Source organism: Vicugna pacos, chromosome 33 (assembly GCF_048564905.1).
Source record: "Vicugna pacos chromosome 33, VicPac4, whole genome shotgun sequence".
NCBI classification, from domain to species: domain Eukaryota; kingdom Metazoa; phylum Chordata; class Mammalia; order Artiodactyla; family Camelidae; genus Vicugna; species Vicugna pacos.
The window spans coordinates 8007536-8034723 of record NC_133019.1 but is presented as its reverse complement, the minus strand read 5'-3'; the positions used below and the strand labels follow the sequence as shown (position 1 = coordinate 8034723).

At 49.7% G+C, this 27188-nt stretch overlaps 1 protein-coding gene across 3 annotated transcripts in view; it reads right to left on the bottom strand.

Annotated features, from left to right (window-relative positions):
- Positions 1-26863, bottom strand: part of CLMP (CXADR like membrane protein) — a 77977-nt gene extending 51114 nt beyond the window's left edge. The window contains exons 1-2 of one of the 3 annotated variants that reach the window (XM_072954046.1): positions 26789-26863; positions 26007-26323 (exon numbers count right to left, since the gene is read on the bottom strand). In XM_072954046.1, the coding sequence (XP_072810147.1) occupies positions 26007-26034 (28 nt within the window). In that variant the 5' untranslated portion in view covers positions 26035-26323; positions 26789-26863. Of the gene's footprint in view, positions 1-13829; positions 15706-26006; positions 26371-26788 lie in introns of those variants that run through there. The other 2 variants (XM_015244077.3, XM_072954047.1) reach the window with 2 other exon arrangements.
- Between the last annotated feature and the right edge of the window lie 325 nt (positions 26864-27188).

Here is a 27188-nt window from a genome sequence, read left to right as displayed (position 1 = left end):
ATTTATAATCTATTTGGGGAGGTAGGACTAAGCTAGATGGAGCAACTCATTTAATCCATTAAATGTTTATGAAGTCCCTACCCTGTGCTAAACCAGTCATGCACAGCCTGCCCATGAGAAGCTCTGTGGTTTCTTCTCTTCAGATACGGAATGGCTGGGCCTCATCCCAGAGCAGTGGTCCTCCAAGAGCCATTTTCAGAGCAGCATGAACATCATCTGGGAACCTGTTACAAACAAATTCTTGGTCCATCCCACAGTCTCCGGGACAGGGCGCAGCAACCCACGTACTAACAGGCCCTCCAGGTTGCTCACGGTGCACACACGCTCAAACCTGAGAACCATCCGATTCAACAGGCCTGGTGCGGGATGCAGGGATCTGGGCTCCTGAATGTTTCCAAAGCTGCACAGAGATACTGATGTGTGGCCGAGTTTGGGAACCACTGGGCTGGCAGCATGAGAGATGCAGGGATGCTGAGAGCATGGCCCCCAACATGAAGGAGCTCATAGTTCAATGGATGGTATTAAACCGAATGCTGTTCAAGGCCATGGAACAGCTTCTCTCTGGGGGAGGCACGCAGGGTGGGGGGCTGTTCCTGGAGGAGCTGGAGCTCACCCTGCATCTTAAAGTTGAGCAGGGTGATTCCGAAGAGCTGCAGGAAGACCTTCTAGAGGAACAGATGAGCAAAAGGGCCAGAGGCAGGAAGGAGTGAGAAGAGCGTGGCCCTAAAGAAAACATTCGTTTATTCATTTAACAAACACTTCCTGAATGTCTACTCTTGCAGCTGATTATTTATGATTTATAGCTCACCAATTTCCAAAAAGGATTTGAGGTGGTTTACAATGTTAAAACACGTTAACATAGGAGCATAAATAATGCAAATGCAATAGAGTCCCATTAAAAGGAACAGACCTTTCAGGCCCCTGGGGTGAATTAACTGAGGGCTGCCTGGGAGCAAGGCTCCGTGAGAGGTGCTATGGGCTTTGCTGAGAGAGATGAACGAAGGAAGGAAGGAACCAAGGAAGATGAAAGTGCACATAAATAACCATATTTGAGCCAAGAGCTATGGCACCTTCGAGATCACTTCCAGTTATGGAGGTGGGTGTCCATGCTTTGAAGGAGGAGGAGGGTTTGGGTGCTGAGATTAGGGCCACAGTGGGAAGCAGGAAGGTGCATCAGTGGAAAGAAGAGTATCCACAAAGTCCCCGAGGCAAGGAAGCAGTGTAGATAAAGAGTAGGATAAATTAATGGGAATCGTGAGATTTCTCACAATGAAGAGACTGAGGTTAAATCTGAGAGGGTCTGAAATTCAGCTGGAGAAATGTGTGTCCAGTTTGCTAGTTAGTGGGGACTCAAGGAAGGTGCCTTGGAGGGGAGCAACCAGGGGCAGTTTATCTTAGGAAGATGAATTTCGCAGAAGTATGCAGGGTAGGGTGGAAGTGGACTGTATGGGCAGTAAGACCCCTGAGGAGGGTGGGTCTAACTAGAGGATAAGGATGGCCTGAGCTCGGATGGCAAGAGCAAGAGAAGGTCTGTCAAGCTACCTTTCTCCACCCTGAGCCCTGTTAAAGGTGTGCTACTTCCAGTGAATAAAAGGATCTTGAGTTACATTACAAGGGAAAATCAAACAATGATTCAAGGGGCTAAGGGACTGAATTCCCTACCACAAAACCAAATGGGCTTGTCCTACATCAAAACGCCCCTAAAAATTCATGATTTGTGGCCACGATCCTTCCATCCCTTCCACCCTCCAACCTCCCTCTGGCACTGGCTTGCTCTTACATCTCAGGCCCGAAGGGGGAGTAGCTCAGCCCAAGTTCTGGGAAACGCATAGGGTTTGGAGATCGGGAGGTGTCTGTCCTGAGTGCTTGCCTCCCACCACCAGGTGCCTCTCTTCCAGCTTCATCGCTTTCGCCCAACCCCAGGGCTACACTCGCTTCAGAGGGATTGACTATAAATGGTCATTAGGGGGAAGCGCCCAGGATGCCAAGAGCTACAAGCCTGGTGGAGCTTGTGTATCAGCCTGACAGCTTCAATAGCCCAGTCTACATAAAATCCCAAACAACCTTTGTTTCTTCCTCCCCAACCACAGGCCTCCTGCCTGCCTCCCTGGCTTTGTTTAAACAAGATGAGAGCAGGCTGTGTTTGGACCGGAAGGCTGGGGACCTCTCCCCAGTGCCAGAGGGCAGGTCAGCAAGTGAGGGCTCAGACTGAACATCAGCTGCTCTCCTGCTTTCAGGTCCTCCTGACCTCTCGAAACTGGGGACCAGAGGAGACATGACTGTCTCCCAGGCACGTTGGGGTGATGCCCAGCACAAGGCACACAGTAAGTACTCCATAAGCAGGCGCACGTATTATCAATAACCTTACAGATCATCCTACAAAGATGTATTATTATTCATTATTATCCTTTCTTTTTTTCTGTTTTGTCTTTTGGCAGCTAAGGAAACAGACCCTCAGAGAAGTTCAATAACCTATTCCAGGTTTCACCACCATCAAGGCAGAAAGATGGGGTGTAAAGCCAGGGCCGGTGCTCTGCTCTGTGCCACCTCTTACCGTATTGACAAGGAGATGTACACAGACTACAGCCCAGCTCTGAAGAAGTCACCTCCTCACTCTGGGCTCTCATGAGGTAGGAGTTGAAATTAAGGACCTTCAAGAATCCTTTCAGTGTAACCTGCTGTGACTTCAAGTTGACAACCTCAGGGCCAGGGGAGCTCTTTCCTAGCTCGACTGCCTCCTTCCCCGTCTAAGAGATGGACGCTGCAGGGGGGAAGCTGATCGCAGTCCATGAGAAGGAGATGGAGAGCCCTGGGCTCCTTATCAGGCCCAGGGAAGAAAGACAGATTTCCTAGGGTGGAAGGCATATCAGAGAGCAGGATGCCTGTTCTTAGATTCACTGAGGGGTGCCAGGTCAGCAAAGGAAGTGGGACTGGAGAAATCTTGTCTAAAGAATCTGAGCTGAAAATGCTGTCAGAGTTTGGAAATCTGCCACCAAAATTTCCCCCTTCTACTGCATCCACTACCCTCCTCTAGTCCTCTACGTGATACGTGTGCTTTTTCTTTTTCTTTCTTTCTTATTTTTTGCAGAGCAGGCTGCAGAGGGAGAGTCATGTATGTGGCCAGGACACAGCTGGGGCCAGAAAGCCAGAGGGACAGCCACCCACACCAGGCTCCCCCCACGTCCATCAGGACTCCACTGTCTTCATTTTGTGGCTTTTCTCTGAAAGCCCTTCTTTCCTTCCAGACTCAGAAATAGTTGCGGTACTCGGGCTCGTTACTTTGGAATGAGACAGGGCTGTTCTTGGGAGTCTGAGAACCTCTGGAGCTGCCTTCTCCCTGCCATTCCGACTGCCCTGCAGAGCCCTGGCCCAGTAGTCCATACCCTTCTCAACTCCATCCTTTTCCTGTCAAAATTCACCTCCTCTAGGAAGCTCTGAGATTGGATGGAGCCAGACTTCCCTCTGGCCCCGTCCCATCTCCATGGAATTTACAGTCCACACACTGCTGATTATTTTCTCATTTACATTTCCCTGTGGTTGGTGCTATGTCTCAGGTTTCTGCTTTGTGATTTTCCTGCTGGGTTTTGTATATTCCATTAGACTGGGAGCCGTTTAAGGACAAGAAGCCCTGGGTGTCCTTATGCCCTAGGTCCTGTGTTTTGCAGCATCCAGCGTGGGCTTTGCACAGGGCTATGCTGCGTCCATGCTGGGATTCACTGGCCTTCAAGTATCCAGGATCGGGGCTGTGGGAGGGACAGTGAGGAAACTCCTAGTCTTCAGAGTCCTTGGACCACCACAAGGAGGAGGGGGCAGAACAGACCCAATCTCCCAAAGGACCAAGTATCTGTTTTGCACCCCGAAAACGAGCTGTCGGGCCCCTGTTAGGGAGGAGCCACACGACACTGGGCTCCTGAGAGGCAGCTGGGCTCAGAAGGCCCAGGAGGAGGTGCAAAGAGGGTGAGATTTTACTTTGGCTCTGAAGGCCTCTGGGACTCCTGGGGAAATCCACAGGCCTCATATATATTGATGTGAACTCAAGATGCTAATGAGTGTTCTGGAGCCAAGAGCCCTGCTGGGCTCGGGAGCAATCCACCCCACTCTTAACACAGTCTTCTTTGTCTGCAGGGCTTTAGGTTCAAATTGCTGATCTGGGTCTGGAAGTGCAGCTGACGTGGAGACCTGCCCAGGCCTAGGGCAGAACAACAGTGGGCGCGGGGAGAGGGTGGAGCCCCCCACCCTGCTTTCACGGACAATATGCTGAAGCCTCAGGCTGGCTGAGGTCCCCTTGTCCACCATCCAGTCTCCAGGAAGGACAGTGTCTACTCGCTCTCACACAGGGAGGTTTTTACCCTCTTCTGAAGGCATCCCCCTACCCTAGTTGTCGGTCCACTCCCCTGATGGCACACTGTGCAGCCCTCTGGGCTAACTTAAATTTGTTCTGCTGCAATGGAATGCAGGTCAGCTCACTGCCCTCTCACAGGATGATCGCCTTGGCATTAGGACTCCCTGCTGCCTCCTCTGTCCCAGCTCAGTCACTAGTTTCCTTATCTCCATCACTGGGCAGCGGCTCTGTGCTAGGCACCGAGCACACCAAGATGAGTCTCAAACTTAGATGAGTCTCAAACTTCATCCTCACAATTATATGGGGAGGAAGCTGGGGGGGAGCAAGAGATATTAAAATACATTTATTATGATAAATTATATTTGCTACAACAGAGCTATGGGCAAAGTCTCTGGGAGCAGAGCCAACAGCAACCAGCTCTTCTTGGACTGATGGGTAAGAATGTACAGAGGGGCTCACCTCTGAGCTTGGCCTTAAAGGCAAGCAAGACTTTCCCTGGTGGAGAAGGAGGGGAAAGGGTGCTTCCTTCTAAGCAGAGGAAGGACCACGCATGTAGGCCCGAAGAGCTGAGAGTCTGTGTGGGGGACAGCAAATCATACAAAGGAGTTTGAACCCTATCTTTTAGCCAGAGCCTGTATGAAACCAACCTGATCATCTGGGAGTCAGAGAAGGTGGCCCTGGAGACAGCACAGGCTGGGCTGGGAAGAGGGTGGGACCAGAGGAGAGGAGGCCGTCGGGAGGCTCCTGTACTTATTTAAGCAAAAGAGAGAGCCATTTAAGGACAAGTGGCACTTAGACATTTAAGCAATTTTAAAAGTAACATTAAAAAAATGGAAGTTCTACACAAAACTTGGAAAACAGGGACAAAAATAATGCAGAAAAGAACAATCACCCCTAAAATTTCCTTCCAGTCTTTTTTCTATGCATTTACATATATATATACACACAATAGAGATTGTACTATATACATAGTTCTATATAGTCTTTTTATTACTTTTTATATCATGAACATTTATCCAAATCATGAAAGTTCTTTGTTACCTGTTTTACTAATAGCGTTATATTCAATTGTCTGGAGCCAAGAATCATAATTTAGGTAGTTACTCTCCCATTCTGGGACATTTAGTTTGTGCTGGTGTTTTTACCACAGTAAACATTTTAACCCATAAACTTTGGTACATTCTATTTGATTATCTGTTTAGCATAGGTTCCTAACAATGGAAGTATTGGTCCAAGTCTATGAATGTCTTTAAAATTCCTGAAGCCAACTTTTAAACTGCTCTTTAAGATAATTGTGTTGTGAACACCCTACTAATCACACGTGAATGCTGCACCCTTGGGTCCAGCCCAGGAGTTCACTCCCTCTTTCTCATTTCCTCAAAGTCCACACACTCTTCCCAGAATTCCCCAGAAGAACAATCAGTCAGAGCAGACATGTTATGTTTCAACCTCTTAGAAAGAACTCACTTCTGGAACAGGGTGGTTGGACTAGGATCATCCCAGAGTGAGAGGAGAGTCACTCACGCTGGGAAGATCAGAGCTGGCCTTAGTCAGAGCACGAGCAATTGTCTGTGACCCAGGAGTGCTTTTCCTCTGGCGAGAGCCACTGCAAAACCTGGATTTCTGGGAGAGTCCTTGTTTCTGTCCATTTATTCTGAAAGTATTCTCATGAGTCAGAGCACAAACTTGCTTCTATCTATAAAGCACAGTCTGACATGAACGTCTTCACAGGCACATGTAGGAGTGGGCTGATATGTCTGCAGACACACCAGATGGAAGTCTGTGCCTAATAACCATGGGGATGACTGCACCGTGCCTGGCTCATTACAAACATTTCACTGCATATGACCTCATCCTGGTGTGGTTAGGGAAAAGAGCACAGGGTTTGCAAGAAGACAGACAGTAGGCTGGGACTTTGGCCAACTTTCTGGATCTCTAAGATCCTTACCTTCCTCCTTTGTGACATGGGAGTTGGTACCCTCCCTTTGCAGATGAGGAAACTAAAGCTTAAGGATAAATGATTTACCTAAGGTCACATAGCTGGTAGGAAATAGAGCTCTCCAGGGCTCCCATTCCCCAGCCAGATTTTAAAAATTCCAGCCCTGTGAGTCTAAACTTCCGTGAACCTTAAGCTTTTACCTGATATAGAGGCTAGGACTTGCCGCTCAGCGTTAAGTTCTTCCTACACTTACTTAAATGCTCTTTCTACTACATTGTACTTCCTCATATTTCCCTCCAGATCTAGTTCTTTGGGAATAAGAAGCAGTTTGAAATTTTTTTGTCGCATCCAGCGTATAATGGGAAGTTCTAACTCTGTCCTTCTTTCCTATTCAAGGAGGCAAGATGGTTAGGGGGAACGGACGACACCAAGAAAGAGCGTCTGGACTTAAACCACATTCTGTCCTGAATCTGGCTTCTTTTCCATCTGGATACGAAACGCACTATCTCCCGAAATGTAGTACTTCACATCTAGGCCTGACACTGGGCTTCCTTGGGCTGATTTGCTGAACACTGGAAAAATAAATAGCAGGGCCTCCCACTTGCTTCCTCCTTTTGAAGACGTGTCTGGTCTCCAGGGAGACTTAGCCATGGATGACCTTGCTTGCCGGCCCGTCTTCTAAAGAAGGCTCTTCTGTCTGGAGGCAGCGTCCTAAGGTCCTTTATATCCTCTGTTTCAGGCCTCCATGAATTTCCTTGAATCCAGAAATTAGGAAACACTTAGGAATTTTTTTTTACATGGTTGTTTAAGGGTTATTTAATTCATACCCTGTTACTCAACCCAGCATTTTTTCCCTTGGCTTAAGCCATCTGGTTTGTGTTGACTGTGAAATATGATCGGATGTTAAGCTTTTCAAAGTACAGGCAGGGAAAGGGGAAAAAGGCTCTATCTTGAGCAAAAATGGTAGCTTTTCCTTCATCTTCATGACCCAGAAATGTAGTTGGAAGCATTTTCTCTTCAGCTGGATTGTGATTTCCGTGGGTCATTGCATTGGTCGTTAAAAGCTACAAGCTTGTGAGTCTCCGTTGCAACTGGGGACAGAACTCACTGTGTCCCACATGTAGAACAAAACTTCAGAGGAAGGTCTTTGCCATCTAGGTCCTGCACAAGGAGCTTGCCCTGAAGGGTCATGTCCTGGCCTCTGCATCAGGCAGAAACTTTAAGGTTCCCAGGAGTTTGACTCCTAGGGCTGTGAGTGACCGCTAAGAAGTTCTTTCAGCTAGTGATCCCCTAACTCTTGGGTATACACTGGTGCTGCTGGTCCGTGATGAAATTTTCATAGCTTCATAGGGAAGGAAAAACGTAGATAATACAATACATATGGTGTAAAATGAGAGAAAAGTAAAATATTTAGAATGCTGCCTGATATACTGTTAGTACTCAGTAAATGTTAGCTGATGTAGACAGAGTGCCAGGTATGGTTGTTGACTGCCTTTTTGTTATTCTTTTCTTCTTGTTGAAATGCCATTTCTTTAAGGAATAATTGTAATAGTAGGATGGTAGCTTGCATTTTTACTTAACATCGACAGTCAGCAATATTTAAAAAGTGGGCACCTGGTTTCGTGCCCAAGTTAATTTTTGAAATTTCAAGAGTCCCTGAAATCTAAAAGTCCAACAAACAGTAACCTAGGCGTGCTCACTTAAATCAAATTTTGTCGAATCCATAAATGGATTCCTTTCCGAGTGACCCAGGATGCCTGATCACTGGGGCTTTTCCCCGTCTGTCCACAGGGAACAGCCCTCTCTCTCAATGGGGAATTAGACTGGCAGCCCACAGGCACCAGGTTTGGACACTTCTTTCCAAATCGGACCTTGGTTGCTGCACCCCCTGCTCCCCTCTGGTTCAGAACTAGCCTCTCCCCCTTCAGCTACCTGTTCTCCCCTGGTCATCAGCACTGGCTGGAACAACGGGAGGCGGGAGCTATGTCTCCCTGGGAGGCGGCCTCACCAGTGACGATGGCCTCACCAGTGACGACAGCCTCACCAGTGACAGCGGCCTCCATAGTGACAGCGGTCCATTTCCTTTCATGAGCCAAGCCTGTCAAGCTCGGCCTCCCCTCTGATGAGAATTAACGGCGTGTGCAAAGAAGACAGTGTGTGTATCTTCCTGCCTCTGTTTATATCACCCGAGTGAGAGTCACATTTTGGGTGTAATACACCAATGCTTCATGTGTGACATCTGGTGTGAGAGACACAGGGGTGACATGAGCCTTAGCTCTGAGCCCTGTATAAGCAGAGCGACACAGCTCTTCCCTGAAGGGCAGGACAAGGTGGGTCATTCATTCATTTGTTCAACAGGTACCATGTGTGCCATGTGTTAGACAGGCAGGGGATGCCCAGATAGGTCAAACTGGGATCATGCCTTAGAAAGCTTACATCCCAGAAAGTAAGTAATTATACTGCAAAGGGTAGAAGGTGATTGGTGACATAGCGGCCAGTTTATGGGAGTTTAGAGCAGACAGATTACGTCAACTGAGGGGAATGAGAAAGGTCTTAGGGCGAAGATGGTATTTAAGCCGTTTAGCTCTCTTAGAGCAAGCCTCGGTCTTTGCATTCAGAGTCCTTCCCTGGAAATCCTCATGACTTTGGGTGTCTTTGCTCCCTTTAATGCAGTGCATATTTGGGATGGGGTTTCAGGAAGCAAGAATGATGGAAAGGGGCAGCTGGGAGACAGAAAGTGGACATTGACCCTGGGCCTCCTATTTCCTGCGTCTACTCTTGGAGACTCTGATGGGCCACCTCATCCTTGCTGACTTGAGATCCCTGAAAAGAGGGGTCCCTGAACTGCAGCACCAGCCCCTTGGGTTCCATTTTACTTAATTTTTCAACCCCAAGAACTTGATAGTTAACTTATTCTTGAGAGGTTCACAGGAATCCAGAGAAGCCAAACAGGGCTGGAGATGTGGGCTCTGGCCTCAAGGTCAAAATAAACCAGAAAACTGCAAAGTAGTATCGATATTTAGAAGCAAAGGGAGGCTGGAGGGGCCTAAACCTCCCCCAGGGCTTTCCAGGGATCGGAAATGGCTTCAATCCTTCCTGGGTCCTTACACTCACCCCTCTTTGAAGATCAGAACCCCCAAATCCATTCCTAGAGATGCTATCCTTTTGGATTTATGACATACAGTTAAAATATCTTGATTGTGGTGATGGTTCCATGGGCGTATATATATTCCAAAACCTAACAAATTATAAACCTTAAATACATGCAGCTTATTGTGTGTCAATTACACCTCAATAAAGCCGGCTTCTTTCAAAAAAGTATTTAGAACTGGTGTAAAATAAGCTCCTCAACGACAAAACCCTCAGTAACTCAAGGCCCTCCTCCCCGCACAGATCTGGCTTCCCGAAGGCCTTGCTCAGTGCGAGGTTGTTCTGTAAAAGAGGCCGTGCCTGCCAACACAGTAAAGAGCGTCACCACGGGAGAACATCCAAGTTTGCGTCATTTCTCACCCACTGTCCTCATGCCATCCCTTCAACCCGCACTTTTCTCATTTTCACAGTCTATGAGGCCCAGGCTCTAGTCCTCGCTTTCTGTCACCTCCTAATTAAGTGACATTGGACAAATGACTTCTCTGAGTTTCAGCGTTTTGCTCATCTATAAAATGGAAGTGTCTTCTTATGGAGACGAATTCAGTCTACGTGTTGGGTGCCTGGTTCATAACAGGCTTCAATTGGTTGCATAATCACTTTTTTAAAAATACTTTTTATGGGGGGGTAATTAGGCTTATTTAATTTGATTTGTTTTTTCAGTGGAGGTACTGAGGATTGAACCCACAACCTCATGCATGCTAAGCACGTGCTCTACCACTTGAGCTACACCCTCCCCAGGCTTCAATTAGTGATAGTTGTGATAACTGGGGAGAAAGGCTAAAGGAAACAGGAGGGTTTAGTCTGTGAAAGGGGAGAGCAGGACAGGAGACAACATTAAAGAACTTTCTTCAGCTACCCATAGGGCTTTTGAGTAGAACGAGGTTGGGTGGCTATGATATGACATCGGCTGTCTGTCTTGAGGGGAGTCACTTCCGTCTGAGCCCAAGTGCCCACATGTAAAGGGCGTGATAACTACATACCGCAGGGTGTGCTTACAGTCCTGCATGAGGCGACGTGTATATGAACGTGTCTAGCACGGTACCCAGCACAGATGAATGTTTTCAAAACATCACTTTATAAATTGGAGGGCTCTTTACTTGTAAGGTAATACGGTAGTTCCTCGCCTTTGTAGCCTCGGTTGGTGGCAGTTTCTTGGGAAAAGTGACCCCAGCTCAGAGCTGTCTTAGAGCAGACACAGCTCAGCAAGTCCTGAGTACCCTGTTGTGTGTTCCACTAGAGGATGGGTGATTATCTTGCGGAAAGGGACATCTGCTGGGTGGGAGGTGGGACAGACAGATGTGTAAAAATGTTCAACAAATCTACATTTAATCTTCTGTGTCAGGAGGACAGAAACAGGGATGGCTGGGGAAGGGTGGAGGCCGCACAACCGAGCTGATGCTCATAGTAATAAACACTGTGACGGCAAAGACGGCAAGCCCTGCAGCAGGGAGGGAACCTGGTGAACCTGAGAGGCCCTTTCTGTCCACGAGGCAGAGGAAGGGGGGTGTAGGCTGGAGATCACACAGCTCGACAGCTGAGTGTGTGTGCTTTGGAGGAGGGTTGGAAATTTTGCGGAATTTGTTGTCTCGCAAAACAAGAACTGTCATGCCCAGTAAGGAAACCCAGCAGCAACCAGCTTGTGCTCAACAGTGGGCACAGGACAGTATCATGGGCCCCCTTCACAGTCTCTAATTCAGGTGGCTTTGTTCCTAAAATGGTCTTTGAAGATGCTCACATGCTTTCAAAATCCTTGGGGTTGCTGAGCTGTTGAAAGAGCTTCAGGCTAGGAGCCAGGACCCTGGGCTGGCCATGAACTAGCTATATGAACTAAGGAAGGCCACCTGACCTCTCCGAGCCTCAGCGTTTCTCCCTCCATCTCTCCCTTCCTTCCTGAGAGGTATCTGCCATGGGCTGGCAGCACTGGCTGGAAACTTGTTGGAAGCACGGAAACTCAGGCCCCACCCAGACCTACTGAATCAGATCTTGCATTTTAACAAGATTCCCAGGTGATTCATAAGCACCTTCAAGTCTGAGAAGTGCTGGCTTAGGTGACTGGAACAGCACATGAACTTATGGTACCAGCTCTGGGGTCAGACTGCCTGGGTTCCAACCATGACTTCACAGCTTACTAGCCTTGTAACCTTTGGCAAGGACTTAACCTCTATGATGTTCCATGTCTTCCTGGGTAAATGAGATCCTGATAGTCCCCCCTGGGGAGAGTTGTTACGAAGATTAAAGGGAATAATGTATACAAAGTGCCTTCCACATAACAAGGGCTCATTAAATGACTTTTCTTCATTTATAAAACGTTTCAGTTGCTACGCAGCCCACAGAGGAAAAAGCATACATGTTTATTCATTATCTCTTTACTGAGCATCTACTTCTGTGTCAGGCACTGTTCACATGGAGGATATAGATGTCAGTGATACAGACAAAACCCTGACTCTTGTAAACAGACAATAGACAAGTGATGAGCAGAGGTAAAAAGAACATTTCAGATCGTGACAAACGTTAGGAAGAAAACATAGCAGGGTGATGTGAGGTGACTAGGCTGCGGCTCTGGTTAGAGGGGAGGCTGGGTGGAGCTCAGGAAGGGTCTCACTATTCGCACTGAAATTTGTAAGGCAAGAGCCAGCTTTGCGAAGACCAGGGAGAGACCACTCTAGGCGAGGGGGAGACTCGTGCAAAGCCTGTGGGATTGGAGTGACTTTGGCATCTTCAGGGGCAGAGGCTTGGGCAGGTCAGGCTGTGTGGGACTATTCTAGTGCCACGGACAGCAGTGGGGGCCGAGCTGGGGAAGCTGGGGTGGAGGGTACAGGACAGCACCAGCTCACACTGCCTGCACAGAAGGACAACAAGGGGTCACTGTGCACTGTGCCTGCCGCCTCCCCCTAAGGAACACGGCAGAGCCCTCCTGCTGTGCAGCGAAAGGCCCTAGAAATTGCCCCCTCCAACCTTTCCTTGTGCTGGGTGACCACTGAGACCCAGAGAGTGAGTTGCCCAAGACCGCAGGGGGTAGGTCCCCAAACTGGCCTGTAAACTATGAGTGTGCGTAATTTCCAGAGTGAGGCTGGATACCAATTTCACAATCAACTCCGTGGTCCTCCCCGCCCCCACGCTCCAGCTCGGCGTCTCCAGGCTCCTGCCCCCTCACCTCACATGACACATACTCCCGCTCCACTGTTAGCCGAAGGAAGATCTCACACCTTAACCACTGTCCTTTCCTGAAACCTGCATCTCACTTCCTGTCCGCACCAAACATTTTGGCATTTAATACCTTCTGTCTGCCACCGTTCACCATGTCCTTTCTCCTGGGTCAGGCTGGTCCCCCGAGCAGACTGTGCTGAGTAGGGTCTTGGCTCCCCCATGACACTATCTCCACCCACAGTCCCCAGAGCACAGGAATTGCTCCATAATGGAAATCTGTTATCTTCTTACAAAATCCACCCACAAACAAGCCCTTGGAGATCCCAGGGAAAACACCACCCACAGATGGAATTGTTACTAAACCAACCTGGATCAGAGACATCTCTCCCTATTACGAGAAAAGCGATGGTCTGATTTCTTGGTTGTCAGGATGGGATTAACATCACAGCAGAAATCAGCTTTGTCTGAAACAGCTCTCACTGAACGGATGAACACATCCATCTCCAGGCCTGCCTGTCATCCCCTCCCTTGGGCTGTCCTTATTTCGGAGTCCTTACTGGGCATGTGACTTGGAACAGAGAGAAAGTTGACAAATGTGGGTTATGCTTCTTCTAGTTTGAGGCGGCTCTCCCACCCCAGACATACAAGTGTCTCCTCGTACCTTGCCTGGTGCCTGTGATTTTAACATGCGACAGTTAGGTTTGAGAGCAAAAAGACAAACAGAGGAGGACACACCACCAGCATCACTCAAAGGACGGCACAGCTGCTTTGACCCAGGTTTACTCTGAGATAAGCCAAGTCTTAATGGAGCCAGGGAAGCCTATGTGGAGCTGGCCGGCCCCTCCTGACAGCAGCACAGGTTCAGTGACTCCTGCGCATGTCCAAGCGAAGGGCTCCCAGCAGGGGAGGAAGGGCCGGGGCACCACTGACAACTTGTTTGCCGAGCTGGGTTAGGTTCCTGTGACGGGGAGCCAGGCATCACACAGGAAAACACGCAGGTGTGGAATACCGCCTGAACAGCCGCCTTATTCCTTCAGTAAGTCTGCCCTTTGGCAAGCATGGCCCTATCAACTGCTTCGCCCTCTGTGCCCTACTTCTGGTGTCCCCAGGCCCCAGGAGCATAGCCCGCTGCTGCCCCGCACATACCCTGTCCTGCTCCAGTCTTGCTCCAGTAAAAGGGAAAGCGAATCCAAGAAACTTCAGCACCCTTATAACAACATCATCATTTCAAGGCCAGACTGAAAAGCTTACCTGTGATCACTTCGTGCCCACACGGCATCAAGACGCCCTCCAGCCCTTCACCCCAGTGGGGTCAAATAAGGACCTTTAACTCCTCTCTTCCTCAGCCTCTAAGCCTGAGTCAATGCATATCACCTGAGGTTACAACAGGTGACAGTCCCAGCTCAGGGAATTCAGGTGTGGGTCTTCCATGTCCCCAGCTCCTGCCAAAGGTGCCTCAGGTCCCGCTCTGGAGCTCTCAGATTTGTCTCGTGTTCTGTGGGGATCTTGCAAATGCTGGTTCAGTGGGTCTGGAGCGGGGCCTGGGGCGGGGCCTGAGATGCTGCGTTTCTAGCAAGCTCCCCGTGCTACCACTGCTGCTTGTCTGAGGACCACACTTCAAGTGGTGACAGACTCTACTCCTCAGGTGACCAAGCGAATGGTTTTCTCAGGACTGTCTGGGTTTTAGCACTGAATATCCTCTGTTCCATGTCCTGAGATTCACCCCACTCCCTCTCCAGTCCTGGGCAAATCAGGACGGTTGGTCACTTTACCTATCAGACAAATCACAAGCTTTCCATGAGCAGAGAGCAGCCATATCCGGCCACGACCTTTCAAAGGAAGCCCATTCAGTGCCTACTCGATGAGCTGGAGTGGCAACAAGACACCAGAGGGTGGAAGCCAGTGAGGAGCCCTGCTGAGAGCTGCTGCCACACTTGAGGGCTCCTGGTCCAGTGTGGAAGGGGGATGAGCAACAAACAGTCTGGGAGCCAGAAGATCTGGCTTCTTGTTTTGATTCTACTACTAACTAGCTGTGCAACATGAGGAAAATGTCTTAACTTTTCTGATCCTTTTCAATACACGGAGGCTGACAATACCTGCCTCACAAAGTTGTCATGAAGATTGAGTGGACTAACGTACACATGAGCACTAAGCCTGGAAGCAGTATTTTTTAAATTCCAACACTCTGTAATCTTGGAATTGTGTTTCCTCCGCTCATCCTGCGGTGGAGTTGGTGACTTTCATGCAGGGTGAATCATCCCAGACAGAGGGAAGACAGAGGGAGGAGGAGGAGAGGATCTTTGACTCCACGTGCCAGGCAAGGAGCCCCTAACTTGCCATTCACCCCCAGGGGACCTAACGAGGGCCAGGGGCGGAGTCAGTCAGCAGGCTGGTTGGCCTCGTCCACTAGTGAAGCTAAAGTTCATAATGTGCTGGGAGGAGAGGCCACATGCCCTGAAAATCAGTACATGTGAACGAAGTCACCAAAGTCTAAAAGGGCTGAACTGCTTGCTACAGGTGCCCCAGGACCAGGCCTAAAGCAGAGGGTGTCAGGAAGGCAGGGTGCCTCCCATCCATGGGCCTGTTCACTGCTCACCCCTAACCACCCGCTACGACCACGGGGTGGGGTGAGGGGTGGCAGTTCTTTTCTGGGAGACACTACTGTGGTTGGCTGCCCGGTGGTAGGATTTCAAGGCGTGCTGGACAGGCCTCTCTGCCTGCAAATATTTCCACCATCTTCCATTCCGTGACTAAAATTGCCATTTCTTGTTTTGGTCTTTTGATGATAAAGAGTCCCCATTAAAGATACTCCAGGGAGAGGTAACAGGTACTCGGAAGTCTAGTAAGGAGGTATTCCCTTTACTTTTATAAGCTTGCATTCGTTAACGTGATCAGTCATCAGTTTGCTCGTTTGTTCACTCATTCATCCATTCTTCAAGTGTCCTACTGTGTGTCACCACGGGGCCTGGTATTCCAGACAATAGGATACTGTCCCCTGCTCGCCGTCACCCAGGAAGGACAGAGAACCCGAGGCTAGAGAGAAGGTGACATACGCAGGTCCAAAGGCGCGAACGCGCGGTGGGCGGCAGCCGGGCAGCCGCGCTCTCCCGCCGCCGGCAGGCTCCGGCGGGGTCCGGGAGCCTTGGCCGAGCCCGCGGCCTTCAAGGACGGGTGGCCGCTGGGCAGGGAGACAGGCCGAAGCGGCAACCCGGCGGAAAGAGACGTGACGCAAGAGGACGTAGCTGACGTAAGGGACGTAAGGAGGGATTACAGTCGAGCTGGGAGACGTAAACTGACGTAAGCGACGTAAGGAGGGGGTTGCCTTCCAGCTGGGAGGCCGGAGGGCAGACGGGTCGGGGCAGAGCACCTCCATTAGCTTGGGATCAGCTGAGAGCAAAACCTCCCTCTTCGCAGAGGTTGGGGTGTGAATTGGGAGAAGTGGGAGGCGGCATAGGGAGGAAAAGAGGCAATGATGCAGGAAAGATGAGCTTTACAGAGTTCACACTTGCCTGTTCTTCCTCCCTCTCTGCCCCTTTGTCTGTCTGTCTGTCTGTGTGTGTGTCTCTCTCTCCCTCTCTTTGTCTCTGTTTATCTCTTTCTGTCTGTCTCTTTATCTCTGTATGTGTGTGACTGTCTCTTTGTGTGTGTCTGTTTCTGCCTCTCTATCTCTCTGTCTCTCCTGTTTGTCTCTCTCTGCCTCATTAAGTGCCAGATCCGAGAGAGGCCATCCTGGGCCCAGAGAGAGAGAGAGAGAGAGGAACAGCAAGGAGAAGGTGGGGCTCAGGTGGCAGGCATGTGAGGGACGGTCACTGGATTCCTCGGGGCTTGGGAAGCTGCAGGACTCCGGGAACAGGGAGTGAGGGGCAGCAGAGCAGAGACGGTGGCTGCGGAGAGGTGGCCCCGTTTCCAGTTCTCCTCCTCTGAGGGTGGAGAGGCCGGAGGGCGGGCGCCTGCCCTTGGCTATTGGCTGGAGCGGGTGGCGGATGGCACTCCAGCCTAGGAAAGCAGATGGGGACCAGGCCTCCTCTGGAAACCCAGCCTCTACCTGCCTGGCCCAAGAATCCTTCTGAGGGGGAATTCTGGGTCTGTGGAAATCTGGGACACCCACTTTAGCCCTGCTGAACAGGGAGGGAAATCACACTCTTTGCTGCTCAGGTCAGTGGAAAAGAACAGTCATTTTTCTTTCCACCTTGAGGTTTTCCTTTCCTCCCAAATTTAAACAGGAAATAGAATTAAGCACGTCTGGAATGGGGGTGTTAGGCTCACTGGACCTAACTGCAGTCAGGACAAAAAGTGGAGGATGCCAGGCCCTGCACCTCCTTCTTGGGCCAAATCCTCAAAGACGGGGGTAGGGTCTTGGTCCCTGAGTGGTCCCTCCTCCGTGTGTCCTCATAAGTATGTCATCCATCCATCTCTTCACTCCCATCTTCCCCAGATCAGTGCTAAGCAAAAGACGCACTCAGTTCTGGTCTCCCGTTTTGCTCTATTCAAGCCGTACAGCCTACGACAGAACACCTTACCTCTTTAGTCTCACTGTTCTGACCCCAAATAGTGATAACAACCCCAGGTTTATAATAATCCCAGGCTAATAAGCACCCGTTGTTGTGAGGATGCCAGAAATTCCTTATATGAATAAAGTCTCCAGCACGATGCCTGGTACATAGTAGGTGAAATAAGTCACTCAGCGTTTGCCCAGGCTGGGCAGCCCAAGCCAACACGGGCTTTGGGGAGTGTGTGGTGGAGAGCCAGGGAAGGCAGAGCAGGGGAGGAGAAGGCCGACACCCTGTGATGCTGGTTCAGCAACCTGCAGACAGTCTGCAGAGCAGCGGAAGGAAGGGCACCTCTTGCCCGGGGCTAAATAACACAAAAAGTTACTCTCCCAGAGGAACTGTCTACAAGCAGTTGAGGAAGGCAGGTGGTCTATGCACCTCTTGGGGTCCTGGAGCAGAGCGACATTCCCAGAAGAACATCTGGGGACTCAGCTGCAGGGTGGAGGGCCAGCAGTGGCTGGAGCCCTGCTGGTCTGGTGTCAGCTGACTTCAAGCAGATCCTTCAAATATCCACAGGCTGAGGCTCTCCCAGCAAGCACAGTCATGGTAAATACATCCTCCATTTATTAAGTTGATTGATCATGTCCCAAGCAGGATGCTACAATTCTTTATATGTACAGCCCCATTTAATTCTCACCACAAACCTATGCACTGTTATTAGATGCAATGACTGGTGAGAAGACTAAGGTCAGGAAGGTGAAGGAACCTGCCCAAGGTCACCTGGTTATGAAGTGGCCCGGCCAGGCTTCAGAGCAGTTTCTGAGGCCCCCAGGGCCAGGCTCTTGCAGAAGTTGTGACACTGCTGATCTACAGGGAAGCCTTATGTGACTTCCCTGACTCTTCCCTTGAAGAGTGATTGGAAATAATTGGAACTGTCACTGGAAGTAATGAGAAGTGACAGAGGCTGGGTTAGAAGGCTTATTGCTCCGAGTCTGAATGATCCCCACAAACCCAAACCTAAATTTAAACAATGAAGTCGCAGAGCAATTTCCCTCTCTGGGATTTGACACCCCCCACCCTCCCAGCAAGAAGAAAAGGAGCAAGGCTGTGTCAGGGGCGGAGTCTGTTCAATACCATGGATTTCTTCTGGAACAAAAAAATTCCTTCTTGGCTTGATCCTATTCGCCTTCCATGTGGACAAATACTATTAGAACCGCAGATGAACAGACCCCTGTTCTTAATTAAGAGCTCCAAATTCACTGGGATGTTTTTCTTTCTTTTACATCCCGTGAGGGATGAAGAAATAGAGGGAGCTACGTAACTGGCAGGTTGTGATGAAAAATGACCTATAACTTTCAATAGGTAAGGCCATCGGGAGAGTCAGTCCCTCCAGGAAGCACTAGACTGAATGCCCCGCTGAATCTGTCCTTTCTAATGATGGAGGGTCAGCCATCAGCCCACCAGCCCCACTAATGTGCAGGCGCTGCGAGCGACAGGGGAGCATCAGCCACGGCCCCGAAGACCCACAGGGAAAGAAACACTCTGTCTCTATGCAATAGCACAGGACTGAGCTGCTTCTTCCTGGGGACTCCTAGAAACCTCGGTACTTTCCTAGAAGACAGCGCCTACATCTATCTGTAATTCCTTGTTTACGACTGTGTCGCCCCTCTGGGCTGAGTTCTCAGATGGTAGAAACAGTGTTTTGTGTCCCTGGAGTCTCAGAGCCGACCTAGTTCGGGGCCTGAAATACAGCCTCCCTCCTCTGCTCATTTTGTGAGTGAGGGTGTGTGGATGAAGTCGAAGATGGATGTTATGGTCCACACAGGCGTGCTGCAGGAAGCTCCTCCGACAAGTAGAACGAGCTCAGAGAGGCTGCTCTGTAAACACCGAGAGGGCTGGGCATTGAGCTCTGGCATCCTCTGCTGTTGTTATTTCTATGCCTTCTTCTCCCTCCTGCTCCCCTTTTGTCTCCTCTGTCACCTTCTGTGACCTGAGCTCTCCCCATCCCCTTGCCACTGGCTTCAGATAAACCTCCCATGAAACCACACCAGCACTGGAGGACGGAGGACCACGGCCGGTTTTCCTCTCTCACCGTGGCCACAGAGGAAGCACTCTCTCCCCGGCTTTTTGCTGAACAAAGCAGCCCACAGTCTCATCACCACCAGACTCTGGCTGAGGCTCCACACACCGTGGTCCAACTACTGCCACTCACAAAACAGAGGTCATTTGATTTCAGCGTTCTTCCCCATTCTGGTCAATAGGGTACCAAACTTATTTTCCCAGAATCTAGACAGTGAGGAAGCTCAGATAACCAGAATTTTTTTTGCGGGGGGGGGTTAGTCTGCACTATTCTCTGCTGAGGGGAAGCAAAGCAGTCAAAACTGTTTAAAAGAGGAATTTGGCAAGAAAAAGCAACATATAGGGTAAGTCATAGCCAATCATACACCTCACCACCCACAGCCTCAGGTCTGGGTGCTAGTTAGGCGCTCCTGAGTCTGACCCCAAAGCACGGCGAGGTCTCCACAACAGTAACCCTGAGAACCGCACGGATCTTCTAATTAAGTAGATGGAACTAATAATCCATGCACGACGTAAGGTAGTAATTCTGGGTTACAAACAAGAGACATTAACCCAAACAAACCATTTCCTAACCATTTGAATGGAGTGGGCGGGGGAGGGGTGGGTGATAAATGTTCTAACTGAATTTTCCACTGTGGGATTTCGTTTGGCATCTTGTAAATGAAGCCTTGCTTCAGCCTGAGACCCTCTCTTCCTGGTAACACAGAAGCCTTGATTTCAGAATAACTATTTGCCTCCTGATAACTGGAAAGCAATTCCAAAATGCTGGGTTGGTGTCCTGGCTCAGCTGTTTACTAAGAGGGTAATCTTGAGAAACTCCCTTTATTTCTCTAGGCCTCAGTTTATTTATCTGTAAAATGGCGTAATAATGGCATGTACTCTCAAAGAGTGATTTGAAGATAAGCTATGTTAGTATTTTGTAACCTGTGAAACAATGTACAGATGTTAGAAGTAAATTCTACTGTCATCATCATCCTAGCCATAGTCCTCTCGCAGGTGCTACAGGTGAGCTAAAAATATGCAGTTCGCATTTCCAAACCCAACCACAAGTTCAAACTCATGCAAGGAAGCCATTAAGTCACACACATAATGGGTGCACTTTATTGTATATGAATTATGCCTTAATCTTAAAAACTGAAGAAAATACTTAATGCTTACAAATAGTTTCATACAATAGACTCCCTACTCAGAAGTCTACCCTGGGTGTCCATGCTTGGGATTGTTTTGTGGGTAACTCTATCTAGGATGAGGTCCTTTTGGTGAGTATTTCAGAGGTCTCTGGCCAGCCACGCTGACCCTGAATGATGCTGCCTGGCCAGCAGAGCCTCAGTGCAGACCAAGGACGGAGTCCTGACTGCTCTCTTCACCTTAAGCAGTCAGCCCTTCTGGATTCATAATCATGGGCTACCAGTTGCCATGGGTGGACAGTGCCTGAAAAAAATCAGATAAACAGGGCGACACCCATGTGTTCTGATCACAACCACATCTAGGCCAGCCAGCAAATTCTCAGTTGTATAAAACCAGAGAATGTTAGTGATACAAGGAAACATAGAGATAACCCAAGTCTAATAAGCTCATTTACAGAAGAAACTGAGGCTCTGAGTGTATGTCTTGCCCAGAATAACCCAGTAAAATTATGAAGGAGTTAGAGCTATTGATTTCCCATTTTATTCCTTATAGGCACACCTACAGCTTTAGGAAACTGAGTAAAATCCCTTTTTCCCAAATACACCAAGACATTATACAAGATACTACAGAATTTCCCAGGAATTCCAGTTATGATGGCTAAATTGAAATGTTACAACATCTGCCCTATTTTCAGGCAATTTCTCAACATAAAAGCCAATGCCAATTATTCAGCATTTAGCTCATTTAACTGAAGCATCTGAAGAGCAACTGTGATCTTGGAGCTTAACTACGTGACCTGAAAAGGAGGGAGAGAGATTTTTCTATTTTGAGACTGTGTGATAGGACAGATTATGAAATTAAGAGGTCTAGTCTTGGCCCTTCTACTAAGCTACTTATTTAACTTTAGCCAAATCTCTGTGAACTTTGGTTCTTTCTTCATCATAGAAGAAGGGATAGGTTTAGATCAAGGATTTAGTTGGGTTCCAAGGAACAGTATCAGGAGGTCAATGAATCCCTAGAAGTTAGAGGAAAATTTGATGTGTATGTGTCTTTTAAGAATTGGATTCAGGGTTTTCAACAGATTCTCAGAGAGGTCTGGGATTTAAAATTTTAAGGACCACTGATTTAGATAGTGTCTTAGCTTTTCCCCATGTCTGACAATCTTTGACTCTACCTTTTAAAAATGTCTGTCTCTGGACACAGAAAACAAACTATGGTTACAGAAGGGGAAAGGGCAGGGGTGGGATAAATTAGGAGTTTGGGATTAACAGGTACACATTACTGTACATAAAATAGATAGACAACAAGGACCTATTGTATAGCACATATTCACTTCTATATTCAACTATATTCAACTTCTTGTAATAATATATAATGAAAAAGAATCTGAAAAAAAAGTGTGTATGTATAACTGAATTGCTTTGCTGTATACCTGAAACTAACACTGTAAATCAACTACACTTCAACAAAAAATAAAATTAAAAAATTAAAAATTAGAAAGTCTGTCTAGTTCATCATCATTAGGCACGTTCATGAAATATACTCACATGCACAATGCCCAGCTGAGCACAAGGCAAAAACAGGATAAGACAAGATCTCAGCCTACCAGGAATGTATTTTTATTATGACTATCATCACTAACGTGGGAAGATGAGGGAAGGACATGAAATCCTACTGAGACCTGTCATTAAACCACAGGCCAATGGACTATGTATTGAAGCCTTCCCCAAACTCATTTTCTGGGAAACAAAGCTCCTCCCCTATCCTGGCAAAAATTTCAATGAAGAAGTCTATTAATCTGGTACTAACACTCTCGCTGTAACAAGGTACGTTTGTTTAACAAATGTATTACCTGGTTCCTGTCCGTGTGATGTTCTATGTATAATTAAAAAAAAAAGTACTGTTTGTATTTGCAGTAATGGACAAAGAAACACAAAAGTAAACTGAGTTAAAATTGGGTGACTCACAATTGTGTTGTCTTACAGTCAAAGAGTAGTAACACTCCAGATCGTTCACCTTTCTTGACCTTAAATGTTTCAAAAATCCAATTATCTTAATAGTTCACAAGCTTTTATTTTATGAAAGGTTCTGAAAGTGGTACACCGATGAATGAGGCATGGAGCTAACACTTGAACTGGGGTGTTGGATAAGCATTTGAATCACTAAAATACAAGGTAGCATGATAGAAAGGCTATTGCAATTCAAAGGAAGGAAAGTCCGTTCCATCAGTGAGATCGTGGACGGGCATATGGAGGAAGTGGTATTCGAGGTGAAACTTGGAGGATGAACAGGATTTTGATCAGAAGGGGTGGAGAGTCATGCAGCATGTTTAGAGTACAGGAAGTAATCCAGGTCTCCTGGACAATCATCTAGGCGTGGGGAAAAGGGGGGCTGTGAGTGACATGGTGTAAAATCTTTAATATGAGGATGAAGTGCTTGTACTTGACATTGTAAGTAATGGAGACTACTAAAGGTTTATGGAGGAACAGACTATGACCCTGGAATTAGAGAAATTTTGTATTCAAGATTTCTCCACCCCCATTTTCCAGACAAGGGAGTCAGAACAAGAACACAGAGCTCACCAGATTCCTAATCCAAATTCTTTGCATCACCCAAGCTGTTTCACTAGGTTACTCGGGTGGCGGCAGTGGTACGCAGCATGGCGAGGAAACAGCTCGGGCAGGAGACCACCCGGCAGCTGTCACAGAAATCCAGGAAGAAGCTCAGGCGGGATAATGAGGACCTGAGCATCTAGGGAGGGGGGAGGGGAGGTGGTCAGAGGAGGGGCTGGGGGAGCCCACGAGGTCCCCTTCCTTTCTCCTCCCTCTGTAGAACTCAGAGCATTCCTTCTTCATTCACATCAGAGAGGCGGGACATTTGATTTCACCCTCACTGGTGGGTCCAGAAAGCAAGGAGTCAACTGGTCCATCACTGTTCAGACTATGAACTCTTAGCCCTCCCAACTCCCCTTCACTACTGTGCTTTCTCTAGAAACAAAGAGGCCAGAGATCATGCCAGCAGTGCTCAGAAGAAGCCCTGGAACTGCTGCTTTCAGGGAGCAGGCAGGAGATGATTTTAGGATTTAGGCGACTCTGAGGGCTTTCTTTCTGGCTTTGCTAAAGCATGTCCAGGTATCCCATGGCTCAAAACCACTTTGCAAATAAGGCTAATCCAGCCCACAGGGGCTGCTGACCCATGCAGGGAGGTCAGTTCCTTCAGTGTTTCTCCCCTCAGGTGCTGGCCTCTGGCTCACCAGCCTCATCTCAGGTCTCCTACCCTGTCCCTCGTCCTGATCCTGCAGCTCATCTCCTCTATGACTTCTTCCTTAAACACTGTATTCAATTGATAGCTGGGATATCATGAGTCTAACAAAGTCAACAGTGTGGCAGAAGCTTAACAGTAGGTGTGAAGGATGAACACCCAGTTTTGCAGAATTCTAAGTCAGTGAGTGGTCCCCCTTTTCTATTCTACGTGGCCTCTGGTTTGTAACAATTTTATGAAGACCGAACCCCCACAACCCCCCTCTCCCCCCAAAATCATGAGAGACAGCTTCTACGAGAAAGACAGAGCATCAACGCCACAGATTGTTTTCTCACCAGAGGAATGATTACACATAGCAGGCACTCAATCAGGAAGGGCCAGGAAATCAGGGACATCTTTTGATCCTTGTTTTGGTCAGGTCCTCCTTTTCATGGACTAAGAGGTTGACCATCATCCAGGCCAGCTGATCTCAACTGACCACGTGGACCAAAGTCACTGTTCACTTTCCACCAGAAACTGTGCCAGAATGGGGCTGGTATAGAGCAGGTGCTCAAACACTCAGTTTTGTGTCCCTTCCCCAGGCCCCTTCCTCAGGGCAGGATCACACTGACATGGATTTCACTGCAGAGAACATCGGTAAGAGTCCTGCAGTGCCAGAAGGCTGTATACATGGCGGATTAGCGAGCAATGTCTGGAGGCAAACAACCTACATTCCAATCCCATCTCTGCTAATTATGAGCATCTGGCTTTGAGCGAGTTACCCAACCTCTTTACACCTTGACTTCTTCATCTGTAAAATGGGGATAATAATATTAGGTGGCCAATAGCATTGTAGTAAAGAATAAATGAGTTAACAAGACAGCCCATGTAACACACTCAGCCTGAGAAGTACTTAATGAGTTCCAGCTGTTTTTAATAAGGCTGCTCTGATGTTTGAGTCCTGATGTCTGGTAATTGGTAGCTTAGGGGCAGGGGCCATATAGGTGACAAAGGTGCCACCCAGATATGCCCGCTGTGCTCAGGAGCAGTACTGCAATACTTGGCTGGTATTTAAAAGAGTTTAGACAATAGTGGCTCCTCACCTGTCCTACTTGAGCAAGAGTTTAGGCTAATCCACCTCTTTTATTTCTCTAACCTGGGTGATGGGTTATTATTGGCCGGAGGCCCAGTTGGTTTGAGAGGTTTCAAAGTGAGACAGAGTTCTAGAGACCTATATCTTAGCACCTCTTCACTTCTGTTTGGGGGTTTTCTACCCATCAGCCCCCCATCACACTCCAGGTGTTTTAGGCTGTCAGAGGTAGAAGAGACTTAGGAACCATATTGTATGCTAGTTTTGGAGCTAAGGAAACCGAAGGCCTGGGTGGTGGGTAAGCCATCCAAGGTCACCCAGCTAGTCAGTTCAAAACCGGGACTGGTTCTCCACTGGCCTGGTCTCCAGGGCAGCATTCACTCTGCCATGCCCTCTGGCTCTTTGGTTTTCTGAACTTGGGCTCACATTTGGTCCTGGCCCCAGGTGTAGCCGTTTTCCTGGTGCCTAGCATGACTTCTCATTCCCCCCTGATCCCCGCTAGTCTCCCCTGCCCTGGCATCTCCTGTTGGAGCTGTCTCCCTCCTGCCAGCTCCTGGCTGCACACATCCTTGATGCGCACTGTCCTGCCCTGTCCTGTAAACCTCCCTGCCTCCAACCCCGGGGGAGTCTGTGCCTTAGGGCCTGGGAGGCCTCAGGAGTCCTGGCTGGGTGACACCCAGAAGGGACACACGGGCAACACTTCTCTCTGCCCCAGAACCTGTTTCCCTCTGTTCTGCTCCTCTGCTCAGGTTTTCTCCGGCTTCACACTCCTCCCTCAGTCCCCCTCAGTCTGGCTGCTCGGCTTCACATCCCCCTCTTTTCTCTTTCCCTCCAGCCCTTCCCTTTCCCCTCTTCTTCCCTCGCAGGCTGGCTTCTCCTCTGCACCTTCCAGCTTCTCCCGGTGCTCTGCCCTTTCCCCTCTCCTGCTCCCGCCCTCCTCCCTCCTCCCGCTGCTTACCCTCCAACACATCTGTTTCTAATCTGGGCCCTCCAGGCGTCTAAAACAAAAAAGCTCCCCCCACCAAACCTCAGGAACCTGGCACGAAAATTCCTGAATAAACCTTCTCTTCCCCAATTCTCCAGTTTCCCCAGATCCTCCTGAAACTAAACACCACCCCAGAAAGGGCCCTCCACACCCAGCGGTTCTCGGCCAACTCGGCCAGGAAACACCCCCACCCCCAAGCCTGCTCCGGGGCCCAGATGTGTGAAACGTTTTCGATGGCCGACTGGGCGGCCCTCGGCTGCCAGATGTGCTCCTCGGTGGTCCGGAGGCAGGGACCGAGGAGTCCGGCTCTCTCCGGGGTCCCGTGGAGACAACGGTTCGGAGACCCCGGCGAGCCCCGGGCGCGGGACAGTGTGAACCCCGGGCCCTCCGCCCTCCGCCCTCCCCTTGGCTCTCACCTAGTCCGAGCAGGACGAGGAGGGTCATCCCGATCCCGGGGCGCGGGCTCCTCCCGCTCAGCCGCTGCCTGGCTCCGGGACAGCCGGGCGCAGCCGAGGGCCCCTGGGCGAGCTGGGCGCGGCGCCTCGGGGTGCGCGCGGGGCGGCTGCAGCCATGTGCGGGCGCGGGAGCGGCCCCGCGCCCCGAGCCCCGCTCTGGGGTCCCTGCGTCCCCTGCCCCGCGCCCCACCGGCTCGCGCCCGGACAGGAGCGGAGACCCGGGTCGGCGAGGAAAAGGCGAGGCGAGAAGACGCTACCGCTTCGTGGAACACTTTTCCCTGTTTGGAAAGAAAAAGGAGTGAAGAAAGAGAGAGGGGGAAAAAAAATAGAGTGAGCTGGAACCACATGGTTGCCTCCCACCGGCAGCCCCTCCCTCCGTCCCTCGCCCGCTCGCTCCCTCCCTCCCTGCGCTCCGGGCGCGCGGGGCGCCGGTCGGGGAGCGGCGGGGGTCGGGCCCGCGGGAGGGAGGCGGAGGGGAGGCGGCCGCGCGGGGGCCGGGGGTCGTGCTCGGCGGGCGGTGGGGGATCGATTCAGTAGGGCAGAACCGGTGACACCCGAGCCACCAGCGAGGATGAGGCCTTGTCAGTCTCCTCGGTCTCCGTCCTCACTTCGTCCTTCTCTGCACTTCGCCCTAGCATCTTTTTCTCGCTCACACACACACTGCTTCCGTTTCGCACAAATCAACGATTTCTCCCTCTTCCATCTCCTCTCTCCATTTCTTTCACATTCGCGTTATTCCTTACTCCTTTCTCCTCTCTTCCGCCCTCCCTGCCTGGTTGTGTCTGGATGAAACTCCGAACCGACCCTGCGGACAATCCAGTTCCTGGAAGTGACAGTTAGGACGGTCAAGCAGCAGGTCTGGTCGGGGCGCTCCTACCTGTTTCGGCACCATGGCCTTTCCCTCGGCTTTTCGCCCTAGCTTTTTCTCTCTCCACGGTAACCACAGCCTCCCACCCTCGGATCCAGCAGAGCTAAGCGAGCCACAGTCCTGGGGAAGCATGGTCCAGAACTGGGGGGAAAGGGGTTCGTTAGGAAGCCCTGGAGCAAATCACACTGCACGTGGCCCTGGCCAAAATATGCATCAGCCCTTTCAGAAGAGAAGGCAGAAGGCATGGAATTCCCTCTGTGCGAGGGCTGGCGCTC